This window comes from Dermacentor andersoni, chromosome 6 (assembly GCF_023375885.2).
Source record: "Dermacentor andersoni chromosome 6, qqDerAnde1_hic_scaffold, whole genome shotgun sequence".
Lineage (NCBI taxonomy): Eukaryota > Metazoa > Arthropoda > Arachnida > Ixodida > Ixodidae > Dermacentor > Dermacentor andersoni.
Genome location: NC_092819.1, coordinates 59447317 through 59461167, shown reverse-complemented (window position 1 = coordinate 59461167; position 13851 = coordinate 59447317). Strand labels below are relative to the sequence as shown.

The 13851-nt window shown below is 49.9% G+C and overlaps 1 protein-coding gene across 1 annotated transcript; it reads right to left on the bottom strand.

Moving 5' to 3' along the window:
* Positions 1-6730: 6730 nt before the first annotated feature.
* On the bottom strand, positions 6731-10936 carry LOC129382398 (uncharacterized). The gene has a single exon (XM_055066278.1). The coding sequence runs from the start codon at positions 9858-9860 to the stop codon at positions 6957-6959; it is 2904 nt and encodes a 967-aa protein (XP_054922253.1). The 5' UTR covers positions 9861-10936; the 3' UTR covers positions 6731-6956.
* Between the last annotated feature and the right edge of the window lie 2915 nt (positions 10937-13851).

The window sequence follows — 13851 nt, the reverse complement described above, 5'->3', positions numbered from 1 at the left end:
ATGAATTAACGAAGTTTTCTCAGCCCATATTGTGTACTTTGTTTTTGTGCGTCACCGTTTTTTATTTTGTTTTGTTTTTTTGTCGTTTCCCTACTTTTCTTCTACCCATCTTCCAATGGCCTCTTACTAATCTCTATTGTAGATATGTTTACTTTTCCCTGTTCTCGCTGAACCCAAGGGCTTCAAGGAGTCCACTGGTGCCTAAATTGACCGCTGGGCAGATATCTTCACATTCTGATAAAACATGCTCCATCCTTTCCCTAGCTTTACCGCAGCAAGCACATGCTTCATCTTCCTTCTTATATCTCGCTTTATAGGTGCGTGTTCTAAGGCATCCTGATCTCGCTTCGAAATGTAATGAGCTTCCCGTTGAGTTATCATAAATTGTTTCTTGCCTGATTTCGTTTTTTCGACTTAAGTAGTTACTCGGGGCCAGTTTCTTTTCCATTGCCACTACCAACGAGATTATTTCTGCCTTTTTGACTTTCCTCTTGACGTTCCTTGTTGCTGTGTTGCTCGCCCTACAGGCCGCATACATGCTGGTAAGCTTCCTAGTCCTTTTCCTACTCCGTGAACTACTGTTTTTCCTGTACAGATACCTCAGCACACACCCAGCCCATTTACTTTCTTCCATATTCCTCATTCGTTCTTCATAATAAATTTTACTGTGAGCTTCCCTCACTTCAACACTAGTCCAGCCAATTTCACCCTACAGAGCTTCATTTGTAGTCTTCCTATGAGCGCCCAGTGCGAGGCGTCCCAGTGAGCTTTGGTTCCCATCGAGTCTTGCTTGTACCCCTGATTTCAAGCAAGCAACCGCATTTCCAAAAGTATGACCTGCAACCATTACGCCTTGCCCCATACCCCGGAGATGCGCGGAGGCAAGCGCCGTCTGGTGGTGTTGCAAGAAACCTATCAGCATGCGCGGCAAGACCATCAAAGCAGAAGCAGTTACTGGCCAGGGAAAACTTTTTTCTCAGGCCGGTAACACTGAGAAGCCCGCGGCTGGGCACCACGAGGCGTTGCACCACGTGTTGTCGTACCACGTGCGCAGATACTTCTTCCTTTAATGGCGAACGGAATGTTTGCGCTAGAAAATGGGCCAACGTTCCGTGCCGCATAAAATTTGCAGGATGCTTAAGCTTAGCCTTTAACAGTAGACACGATAATATTCTAAGACCTTTGACTGGCTTCTCATGATTGCCGGCAACTGGAGCGTATGCAACCGTAATGTTTACAGGGAAACGCTTGTAGCGAACGCAATGCACGCAGGGGGCCTTTCTGGTAGAAACACTGCCTCTTGCGTGGGCCACGATGCGGTGGAGGCGAGCGCCAGCTGGAGGTATTCCAAGGAAGTGGGTGCGCCACTCAGTGGTGGTGGTGAAAACGTTTATTCAGCAGAGAGGGTGAAGCTCATAGGCTCCACTAAACTAGGTGTCGTCCTCAGTCCGGGACGTCATTGGTCGAAGCCGCCGCTCGAGCCCGTTCGACCAGAGCTCAAATGGCGGTCGCCGTGACCGGCCAGTGAATAGTAGAAACGCTGGAAAAGGGGTTTCTTTGTGTTTTCGCGTAACAGAATTGCTTTCTCCTGTAGTCAAATTACGATCCGACGCCATCAAGCCTGTAGGTTGTGTGTAAGTGGTAGTTTACGATTGAAAAATTGAGCTTCAGATTGAGCTTCCTGAGCTCGATAAATTTAGTTCACAAATTTCCTTGCGCCACATGGAGCGCCAGGGTATATGGGTGGTTCGAAAATCTTTTTGCCGAAACCACGTCCAACGTCGCATTTTCTGCGACACGGGGCCCTTAACACGTTCGCGTTAAAACGTTTTCGCTACTACTGTTAACGCTTTTATACACGCATTTAGAACATGTTGCATGCGGTTTTACAGCGAAGCTGTATACGGCTAGGGTTCCGTGCATTCTTGTTCTCCGTGGACAAAAACTATCATCATCAAAGACTCATAGCCCCGTAAGGCAAATGCTACAAGCACTCAGCAAAGTGAAGCGAACAGTGCTTAAATTCTTTCTAATCACTCATACAACGTACAGGACAGCATGTCGAAGCATGTCTCATACCACCGTGAGCAATGTCTCTTGCCCCCGGGAGCTAGCAAAAAATGCGACGACTGATAGTCCCGTAATGTTCATGGCTACTCACTTTGCGTGAATTAGCTGCGATGACGCTACCCCTGTTGGCGTTGTCGGTGATTTCAATGTGAATGCGTCGGTACGGAAAAGGGAGCGGATTACGCGTGCCGTGTTGCAGACACATCCCTTGCGATGCCACACCGATCCGGCCTAAGCGACCACCTAGCGGCGTACGTGCATCGATTTGACATTATCAAAGAATGTGATTGCAATTGCAAGTGAAAAAATTACCACCGATCAAGACAATAAATGAGTGTGCGTACTTTTCCTCACGACAATAAATGAGTTCGCACCTCTGTTCAAAATTATGCAAAGCACACGCTGTATAGCAAACTCGGCTGTGATTTGATCCTACAATTCATGACCGCAAACCTCCCGGAAATTCAATAACCGGGAATGTCATTATCGGAATGAAGTTTGGCTTCTGCACCACTGCCGTGTCACCTCTTTAGAAACGTCCAGGCGACATTTATTATTATTATCGTCCCAAGACTCCGTACAGATCAGTAACGGTAACGTCGATGATATGCGTATACATGCAAGCGGTCCCAACTAAACGTCGCCAATTGTTAAGAAGAATCCACGGAGGGTGTCGCGGAAAGAGCACACACTTTACAGGGTGTCCCAGCTATCATGCACCAAGATTTAAATATATGCAAATGCGAGGTAAAGTTGATACAGAATAAGGTAATGTTGTGCAGAACCATTGCACAACATTACCTTATTACCATTATCATTACCATTACAGGACCGAGGTAATGTTGTTCGCAGTCACTTGAAGATACTCAGAGTATTTTTTTGCAATCTGCTAAATACATCATTAGTCTTAATTGATTAATCTTCTCAAATGTTATAATTAGGTGAAAAGTGTCAGGGACGAAATTTTAGACCAACATGAAAGAAAAGTGGCAGGGGTTCAACGTGGCATGAACCTAGTTAAACGAACGAAAGTGCTGTTAAGCTAGTTTAGACACGGTTCTTCAGAAGTGCTTTCCGGCGAGCTATATCGGCAAGGTGCTCAGACTCTGCGCGCCTGCGGCGAATAGTCGAGGCGCTTGCACCTGTGCGCGTTTCATCCATGGCGAGTCTTTGCGACCAAGCAGCGTCGAAGCAGCTGTTTTAAGGCGTGTTTTACGACGTTATCGGCGCGCGCTAGCGTCGCTCGACGTCCGGCGCGTAGGAGCGCGTTGGCAGCGTCCGGTTACGTTGGCTGCGCCAGTGCGTCGAGCCATAGGTGGAACTATGGACGCTGACGTTCTCGTCAACGTGACGTAACGTATGCGCGCACTCGCACTACGTCGGACTGTATTCAGCCATTCAAACCCTCCCCTAGTGAGGCTGTAAACAGCGGCGACCCTCGAGCGAGCGCAGCTGTGACGCCTCTCCGCTGCGCATCACGTGACGTGACGTCACACATTCACACGTGCGCGCCGGCGGCTGAAGGTCAAACGCGCGCCGAGATTGACCTTGCGACTTTTACGTTGAGAAGCAGGACTATCGCTCTAAAAATCCCGGAACAGCTTTCTGTTGCTCAATACGCGCAATACGTGCTATATAGCGTGAAAGAAGCCCGCGAATACACCCAAAGTGCCTCGAGCGGCCACTCGCGTGGCGTTGCATTCGTTGCGCCAACTCAGGCGCTTTCGCGGTTATCGCTTGGACTGCCATTCGTTTCGTCTGCTCCGGGCGCTCTCTACAGACGCGCACGCCTTAGCCTTCGACTGGACCCTGTAAGATTGCGTCGTACGTACCTGAGGTTTCCAGTCGTGATTTATTGCTTCATTGCGCCGAATACATGTATGTTCACTGACGCTACTTGGTCGGTCAACGTTTACACAACGGCTACAAAATTTGTCTATTAGTCGAGAGACGTTTACGCACGTACACCGTCACATCAAACCCAGAGGTGTTATGCAATGAAAGCTTCGCGTTAATAATTGTAGAGACCCTATCATATGGCTTCACTTAACTAACAAAGTAGGAGTCGCTTCATAACGATAATTGTCATTTGTTTTACAGCCCCTTCCAGCAAAGACGCCAATCAGCCGTTTCTACTTGAATAAATATGCATCTATCATTCCCCAGCGACCGAATCATCTCTCATCGACACGCTATCAGTCAGTGCGCAAAGTTGAAGGCCAAGGGCAAGGAATTTCAATTTCACTAAATAGGTTATAAACTAGTATATGCTGCACACGGATGCTTCGTGGACAGTGTATGCTATTGGCGCAATCTTGGCAAAGTGTCGGTGCTCGAAATTGTGTTATTTTGCTGCTAGCATCATTTTTATAGTACGTGATGACGCGTGTACCTGATAATGAATACGACGCAAATCAAACTACTTCGAACATGTGACACCCAATTTCGAATTCCACGCCCCGCACGTCCACTCGAGCGCCGATGGATTTCCGGTCCATAACCTCTACCGCTTCGGCATGGCCCAGCACGCCTTGGGCGTATAGCTTAATCTCTAAAGTCATGCAGGAACACCGCATCGGTTAACATTCTACGTTCTCCGTCATTTCCGGCGAACGATAAATCTGGTTTTCTTTTTCCTTTTCGCTCCTTTTTCGGTCTAGAACCGTATATTATTGCGAGCTTTTGAGGGTTAATCGCTTTCCACTTCAAACGTTAAATGTTGAATTAGGTCTGCAGTGTCTTAAACTAAACTTCTTAGAGAGTGCAACATTTCGTTACAGCTAGCCTTCAATCACGTACCCAACAAAATCTCAGCGGCCCACCTTTTAAAGTCCGTTCCTGAATGTCAAACACTCTATTACTATTCCAAAAGAAGTACTAGCTTAATCAGGTTGCATTTGCACATGCCCGCTTCAGCACCTCCTTATTTGCGGATAGAGAGTCCATTCCTCGTGCTCATTCAGGTATCATTGCATTTTTTCCTATACGCATAGATATAGGTTTAGCGTCACAAGGCAGCTCCTTGCCTTCACTTTTCATCCGCGATTGCCGCGTCATCTGGTGTCATTTTGAAGTGACCAATTCGTTCGTTTTTCGCCGTTGATGACGACAGAAGGGTACGCCTCGCGAAAAGTATCAGTTTACTCTAAAACCAGTGGCAATAAAATCATTGCACGTTTGACGCAGGGCGTCCATGAAGTGAACGTCCGTTCCCTAGCGTGGCGCCCTTTCAACTCCTGCACCCGCCGGGCTTGCCGACAGGCTATTGCGTTGAGCTGCTAAGCACGAGATCGCGGGATCAAATCCAAGCCACGGCAGCCCCATATTGATTTAGACGAAATGGAAAAAACGCCCATGTACCGTGCATTGGGCGCACGGTAAGGAATCCCAGGTTGTCGAAATTAATCCACAGTCGTTCACCACGGCGCGCCTCATAATGAGATCGTGGTTTTGGCACGTAAAACGAGGCAATATAATAGTTTCAAATCCTGCGAAAACATTCCCAACTGCCCTGGCAATGGTGCACCGAGTTTTCTGCGAAGGTTTTTCCAGGGAAAACGCCTAACGCTGAAGATTCACACGGCAGACCAGATCAAGCCGCACATAAGGACGAATTAGATAGGCTGCTGGCAGCGCAATTTCAGGATCAGCCTAGTCATGCTCGTCAGCTGAATTTTGTGCTGCGATGATGATTGTGCTGTGCTTCTTTTTATGGAGTTTTTATGTGCCAAAACCACTTTGATTATGAGGCACGCCGTAGTGGAGGACTCCGGAAATTTAGACCACCTGGGGTTCATTAACGTGCACCTAAATCTAAGTACACGGGTGTTTTCGCATTTCGCCTCCATCGAAAGGCGGCCGCCGTGGCCGGGATTCGATCCCGCGACCTCGTGCTCAGCAGCCCAACACCATAGCCACGAAACAACCACGGCGGGTTGTGCTGTGCTGTGCTGTGCTGTGTTGTGAAGTGCGCACGTACGCGTTGCACAGAAACAGTATGATGTGGAGCCCTCATCATCATCATATTCACCCTACCACAACCCTCCATCTTCACCTTTTTTCTCTGTTTTTACCCCAAGGCCTTCCCCAGCGCGGAGTAGCAGGCTAGAGGCACTTCACTGAGGACAACCCCTCTACCCTATTGCCATCAAAAATTTCTCCCTCTCTCTCTCTTGCCCGTCATGTGAATCGAGCTTACCTGGATTTATCCGTAACGGTAGCCCGCCGTGGTGCGATGCTATGGCATACTAGTATAGATACCTTTTTTTTCAATGATATTGAGCACGCCATCGCGGGTTATGAATCACCTTTTTTTTATTTTCCTTTGTGTTCATTTTTTTCGTTATTTACTTTTCGCTCCCCCTAATGTTGTAAGCCGAGGAAAAAGATTGTTCGAAGAGGAGGGGGCTAACGAAACATTCCCTAGGTTTGTCTACCTGCTACGTTGTCCCCAAGGGGCAAGTAGTGATGGGCCGTGGCGGCCATGTTCTGATTACGGCTGAGTACAGGAACGTTCGCATGCCATGCTTCATGTGCGCAACAAAGAAGCTCGGGGGACCAAAATTAATACGTTCCACTACGTGTTCTTTGTAGCCCCCATCAAACCAGCACAATATAGTCCCCGTGAACTGCGCTTAGACAGGCAATTGTGCTCGCAAGAGCTGCTACGGTTGCGACATACCACAGTAAGTAGCTGCTGCTTGCGCGACAGCAAAGTGAGTAGAACCACATGAAAATTGCCATTCTGTTCAGGTAAAAGAGAAGACAGCAGGTTAAAGAGGGAAAAAAAGAAAAGCAGAACACTCCAGCAGAAAAGGCTGCCGTAGCCGACATTCGCCCGCATGTTTAATAGACGAATGCAGCCCAGTCGGCCCAGCATAGCAGTTCTACGGGAAGCGGCGTGGATCGTTCACCCGCGCTCCAGAAGACCCTGCTTGCTCGTCGTCGTACTCTTCCGTTGCCAGAGTTGTCTCCGAAAGCACCCACAATTGTGCCCTTCGTCGCCGGAAATGTGCTGTAAGCGGCGGTGGTGGCAGTGGCGGTGGTGGCAGCGGCCGTGGCCCTAACAGGGGTGGTCTGAAATCAAAAGGAGGTGGAAGCAACTGAAATATCGGCTGTCGTGGTACCAACTGCGGCGAAGGTTCTACAGCCGCCATTCTTATCGTGGCCCTGAGCGAGGCGATGCTTGCCGGCTGACGAGCTGCTCTGACGAAAGGCGATGGCTCCTGCCGTAAACCTGAAGTACTAAAAGTAGTGCGAGAATCGATCAGCACTTCAGAAGTTCGGCCTCGTGTGCCGCTCGTGCGAATCGTTGCCGGCATGTTAACAGACCCCGGCGTCGGTAGAACATGCCTCTGTTGCTGCCGCTGCCCTTCGTCAAATCGGCCCGCAATGTCAAGAGCCCTGGGGGCCCGGAGCTCTCTTACGCGAGTGCCAGACGACCAGACGCCGGCGATCTGTCGAGCTTCGCGAGATCTTCCGACGCCGCGTGCCGGCTCGAAGACTGCGCTGGTTTGCACGCAGGTTTGTTGCCACGGCTCTCTCGACCGTGCCGCGTTTGGGTACCTCTCAGAGCTGACCCATGAGCGTGGTCGCGCAATCTCGCCAGCTTTAGCCGCTCTCTTGCCTTTCGGGATATTTGAAGGCGGCGCAAGCCTTGTCGCCCACAACACCGACGTGTTCGATGGGAAGAATTGCTGCGCCGATGGTGACGAATGCGGCTGCGGTAGGACATCGCGTGCAGGTGCGTGAATCACTGCTGGGTCGTGCTTTGTTGGCGAGACTAAGGACCCTGTCCGACGGGTGTCGGGTGGTGCGCCTTGGAATGGAAGTGGTTTGAAGGTGGCACTTAAAGCCAACCTTGTTGCCTCAAGCGGCCTATCTTCTCCGGGCCTTACTCTCTGGGATTCTCGTAGGACACCACGCCCAGGTGCGGCCAGCACTGCTGGGTCGAGCTTTGTTGGCGAGACAACTGATGTCTCATGGATGTCGGCCTGTGCGGCTTGAGAGGGAACTGGTTTGAAGGTGGCACTTAAAGCCAACCTTGTTGCCTCAAGCGGCCTATCTTCTCCGGGCCTTACTCTCTGGGATTCTCGTAGGACACCACGCCCAGGTGCGGCCAGCACTGCTGGGTCGAACTTTGTTGGCGAGACAAAGGATGTCTCACGGATGTCGGCCTGTGCGGCTTGAGAGGGAACTGGTTTGAAGGTGGCACTTAAAGCCAACCTTGTTGCCTCAAGCGGCCTATCTTCTCCGGGCCTTACTCTCTGGGATTCTCGTAGTACACCGTGCCCAGGTGCGGCCAGCACTGCTGGGTCGAGCTTTTTTGGCGAGACAAAGGATGTCTCATGGATGTCGGCCTGTGCGCCTTGAGAGGGAACTGGTTTGAAGGTGGCACTTAAAGCCAACCTTGTTGGCGCAAGCGACCTCCTTTCTCCAGGCTTCATTCTCTGGAATTCTCGTGCGAGCTCATGGCGCGATATTGGCTCCAAATCAGGACTGAATTCCGCCTTTGCATCGCGCTGGACAACGGAAGGCCTCCTCACAGGTTTGAAAGTAGCGTTCAAATTCAACTCTGGTGCCCTGAAAAAACCTGGCCTACCGTGAGGCGTGCGGGGACGCTGCTGCAACCCTCGCATTGTTGGTCCCGTTGTACGCTCAGCTACCACCTCCTCATAGCCTCTACGCATGGTAACTCTTCGTAATGTTCTGAACGTACCTCTTCTGAGTTCGTAAAATTGTGTCCTCAAAAATTCCATCTTCCACGGCGTCGCTGTACCACCACGTCGCTTCTGTTGCTCATGTCCGGTTGGTGAGTGCCGGGATTTCTGGCGCTTTTGCAGTGGTGGAGGAGGCGCGGGGAAAGTCGGTGTCATTTCTGCTGCCGGTGCTGGCTCTGGTGCTAGCTCCGCCACGAGTTCCGGCTCCGATTTCGTCGATGACGCCGGCTGCGGTGGCAGTACTGCCGCCGCCACGAGTTCCGGCTCCGATTTCGTCGATGACGCCGGCTGCGGCGCCAGTACTGCCGAAGGTTGATGTTTAGTCTCTGGTACAAGTTTGGCCTCGGGTTCCACTTTGGGTGGAGGTGGAGGTGCCATTACCGGTGCAGGTACCGCGGGAGGTGGTAAGGTTGGTGGCGAAGGCTTCGCTATGGGTGGAGGTGGAGGTGGAGGTGCCATTACCGGTACAGGTACCGCAAGAGGTGGTAAGGTTGGTGGCGAAGGCTTCGCTATAGGTGGAGGTGGAGGTGGAGGTGCCATTACCGGTGCAGGTACCGCAGGAGGTGGTAAGGTTGGTGGCGAAGGCTTCGCTATGGATTGAGGTGGAGGTGCCATTACCGGTGCAGGTACCGTAGGAGGTGGTAAGGTTGGTGGCGAAGGCTTCGCTATGGGTGGAGGTGGAGGTGCCATTACCGGTGCAGGTACCGCAGGAGGTGGTAAGGTTGGTGGCGAAGGCTTTGCTAACGACGCAAGTTCCGAGAGAGGTTGTGGACGTGGCGGTAAAGTAGATTCAGGTTTAGATGGAGGGAACTGCATGGGTTCCGATAGCGGAAGTGGTGTCGCTTTTGGAGGCGGCAAGGAATCTGGCGGTTGTGCCGACTGCGTCGCTTCCGGTGACGATATGACAGGCTCTAAGTCTGTGGCGTACTTCAACATGCGCCGAAACGACTTCTTGGTCAAAACTACCGTGTACACCTTATCCCTGGCCACCAGTGCCATTTGGTAGCCATAGAGTACAAAGAGGATCATCATCTGCATGTGACATGAAGAACAAATGATGAAATCGGGCATGCATAAGCGTTTTTTTTCATGGGTGAGCGCACTGTGAGTGGCTTGTCACCGAACGCCGACGCGCTATTATAATGAACGATGTAACACAGATAGGATTGGTGCGACAAGCAATTAGTATTGACCCAGTTAAATCTAATTTTATAGAGACAACAAGAAAAGGTAAAAAAAAAACATTGGAGCAATCTTGACTTTTCATTACTACATATCTTACCACACAGTTGGTGCAGACGAACTTTAGTGGGATTATTCCGGCGGATGCGCCTGGCGCCATCAGTGCCTATTGAGAGTGCTTTCCTCTGGTTACGTTTTCGCTGCAATCGCGTAGCACTTGACGCCTTAATGAGTCGGTTTCTGAGCTTTCTTTAATTTTTTTTAGACAAACCACTAAGCGCAGGCAGACGGACGAAAACGCACACAGCGCGAAGCTAAAATAGACTTAAAGGGACACTAAAGAGAAACAGCAAATGAGTTAGAGTGATAATGGATTCTTTCGAAACTCTAGTCTTATTATTGTTCTTTTTTTTTGTGGTAAGAGGTCGCCTACCGGAGGAGAGCACGAGGGCAGAGCTTCCCTTTTCTAAATTTTGCGCGGAAACCTTGGCACCTGATGCGTCACAATGTGACATGACTGCTTTCAAGGCATTTTGTCCTATTTGAGCTCTTGTGGTGCAGTCGCCCAGCAGGCACCGTGAACATCCGTGACGTCACGGCGAGGAGAACAATTAAGGGGGCGGCGTCACGCGTCTGCCGTTTCTTTATCTTTTTTTCATTTATCGAGCCCAAGTACTAGAGTTTAGTGCACTTACTAGAGGGAACTGTGGCGCTAGTGTATACGGGAGCTGCGAGCATGGCATGCTCAGCCAACATGGGCATGATGGGCAGTGCATGGATTTGCCTAAACGTTGTCCCTCTGGCTTTAAGTCGATTCGTGACTTTGCATGGGGACCATTTCTTTCAAGAAAGTACTGCGTTGCAAATGATTAAATAAACATTATTAAAATTATCCAACGCCAGGATTCGAGCGCATGGCCTCTAGCATGGAAGTACGATATTGAACACATTAACGCCACGGACGCATGTACAGCGGAGCCACTGAAATTCGCGGAGATTATGCGTGCTTGCCGGCTCTTATTACCCTGTGCGCTAAAAAAAAAATGTGTACATTGCTTTAAAATTTACGCCGATTTGGGCCCCGAAAAGGCGTAATAAACGGAGCCACAAGAAAGTCTGAAGACCCGACCACGAAGGTCCGAGAAATTCATGTACTATCCATCGTTCCCATGATGGCTAAACGACCACAGCGCCAGATTTCCCTCTGCTAATGAGTGTAGGAAACTCTATGGTGTGCGCCAGTTTAGCGCATGGTTGACGGCTAAATTACCATCCACGAAGTCGCGTTTCCAATAGGCAGAGAATGGAAAAAGTAGCCGCACACTAATATTGCAGCGCGCCCTGAAAGGAAGCTTCAGCTCGATGCCACCTCCAATGTTCCTATTTAGATACACGTAAAACCTACAAATGCACTGATAAGACGTCATTCGACTCATTCGAATGAAATTTGCTGTATTTAAGAGCCAAAGTTCAATTCCAGTAACTTTAGGAAACAACATTCTTGACTTAGTGCCTGAAATATTTTGGAAATTTTCTAAAGTATAAAGAACATTTAAGTACAAACTTAACAAATCTCTAATTCAAAAGAAATGTTGTAGTTCTGTTAGCTGCATCTATTAGATCATATAAAGTGGATCTGTTAATTTACAGCCTACGTGGAGTTACTGTTTCACGAAGGTAATGCAAAAGTCGTAATTTTTCGACTTCAGTCTGCGTCCGGTATTAAGTCTACAACAGTCAGTTTCAGCTAAATATAAACAATATTTAAGTTGTCTATCACCTGCTACATAGTCCACATTGGAATGACATCCACCAGTATATCGCAAAAACCACGGGCGCCATCAACAACTATATGCGTCTCAATTCGGAACTCGGGCGACGATTATTCTTCATCTCTCTATGAGGGAGAACATCGTGCCCAACATCTTCGAAGATGCAGACCAGTGCCTGTCCCCAGGTATTCAATCAGTCATCAGCCCAACGAAATCTCAAAGCTAAAATCCCGCACAGCTCACATTTGTTGATGTTCGGCCTGGTGTGGAAACTCGTCATTTAATCGTTTATCGTCCGCGGCCCGCTGCACGGTTAAGCAAATAAGGTACTGTACATAGCTGAGCCCCGCTTGTAGCTTTAGTGCTTTAAGTAGCCTTGAATGCTTACAGGACCTGCCCTTATTCAACATCTTTTTAGCGCGAAGAAATTCTGACTTTTCAAGAATGAAAAAAAGTCGCAGTTTAGCTCGAAGGGCGAAGCATCGTTTTTGACAGCAAAGCAATAGACAGCTATAGATAGTAAGCATAGTAGTTTTGTCGGTCGTATATACTTGCAAACCTTTGCTTACTAGCCATAAATTAACAAGCATGTTATCAGCGCGCACACGTAACCGCGAAGACATCACACTCCATGAGCACGGACACTGGCTGTCAAAATGCTTTCGTGAGGAAACGTCGCAGCAGCAGCGAGCGGAGTGGCCTTCGTGCTCTCCATCGCTTCAAAGCAAGCTGAGCGGCGAGAACGCAGTATGCACAGAGGTATGAGCAGTCGAAGCGCCTAGACTTTGCCCCCAACGCAGATCGCTTTCAAGATATGGAGCGCGCGGCCGCGGAATACTCAGTACAACGCCGCCCCTTCATTCTCCCCTCTCACCTCGGAGCCCAGTGCGCTACGCAAGACAGCGCGCTAGCTTTCCGCTCTCCTCCCTTGCGGACGCGAGATTGGTCCGCGATCGCCAGCTCCTCTCGCACGCTCGCGCTCGCACATACAGCACGTGGCGCGCGGCGACGGTGTTATCGCCCTTGGATATTGTACGGAACATCACGGCGACACCAACGGCGATGGCAAGAATGCGGCTGGAGCGTCCATAGAATTGATTTGCTTTCGCACTAATAACGCGACTCTTATAGTTCACAGCCAAGAAGGCAGACGAGACCACGTGAAATGCAATCGCAGATGCATGGTCACCTCAATACCGGTGAGTATTCCGTTGATGACGAAAGATCCGGCGAGCAGCGCCATCTGAAATAAAACAGCCACTTGTTAATGCACGTGTATAATTGTAGAAATGTGTCATCTTTACCGGCTGGGCTCACGAAGGATTGACAGACACACGAAGGATTAAGAGCTTTTCTCGTATCTGCCCGCCCCTTATACATGCTTGCGTGAGTTGCGATAGAGAAATATGGGAACTTTTCCTCGGGACTTTTGCTTCTCAATATACGCCTCAATTTGCCTGTGTACTACGGAGGACGACGCGCTTTGCTCCTACCGCCGCATACAGAGAATGTGATGGCGAAGCGGCATTTTGTGGTTGTCTGTGCGTTTGGCCCGTGCCATTCGGGTACACGAAACATCAGGCTTGCCGCGTCGCAGTGTGCCGTCGGCGCTCCGACTATTTTGCCAGCGTCACTACCTGCCAGTGGCAGGATCATCGGCATAGGGCACTGGCGCGCCCGTACCCGACGCCTACGTCATTGAAAAAGAACTGCAGCACCTTCGACCTAAAAGGTGCAAACAAAGGCAAAATTTTCATAATGCAGTAATACTTCAACGAATTTTTTTACGGCAGAAACTACGCATACTCCACGATTATCCAAGTCAATGGGAAGTATTTCTTCCCCGGACGTGGTTCAAAGCGAGTACTCGCGTCCCCCCTGCGGAAACGCTCGCTCGAGGATTGCCCCATGCGCAGGGCGGCGACACCCTGACGACGCATGTGCTCGGAATCGGAGGCTCCCGCAGACACTATACGCGCCGTTCCAAATGACGCGCCTGCGTCCTGCGAATGGCGGTAGGCCCAGACTCACCGAAATTTCACTTTGCCGGGAGCTACATGGCTGTCGCGTTCATGCGCAATCACCGCATAACAATATTGTGACGGATC

Excerpts from the sequence above, each read along its gene's own strand:
- LOC129382398 (XM_055066278.1), bottom strand. The coding sequence starts at position 9,860 with ATGCCCGATTTCATCATTTGTTCTTCATGTCACATGCAGATGATGATC.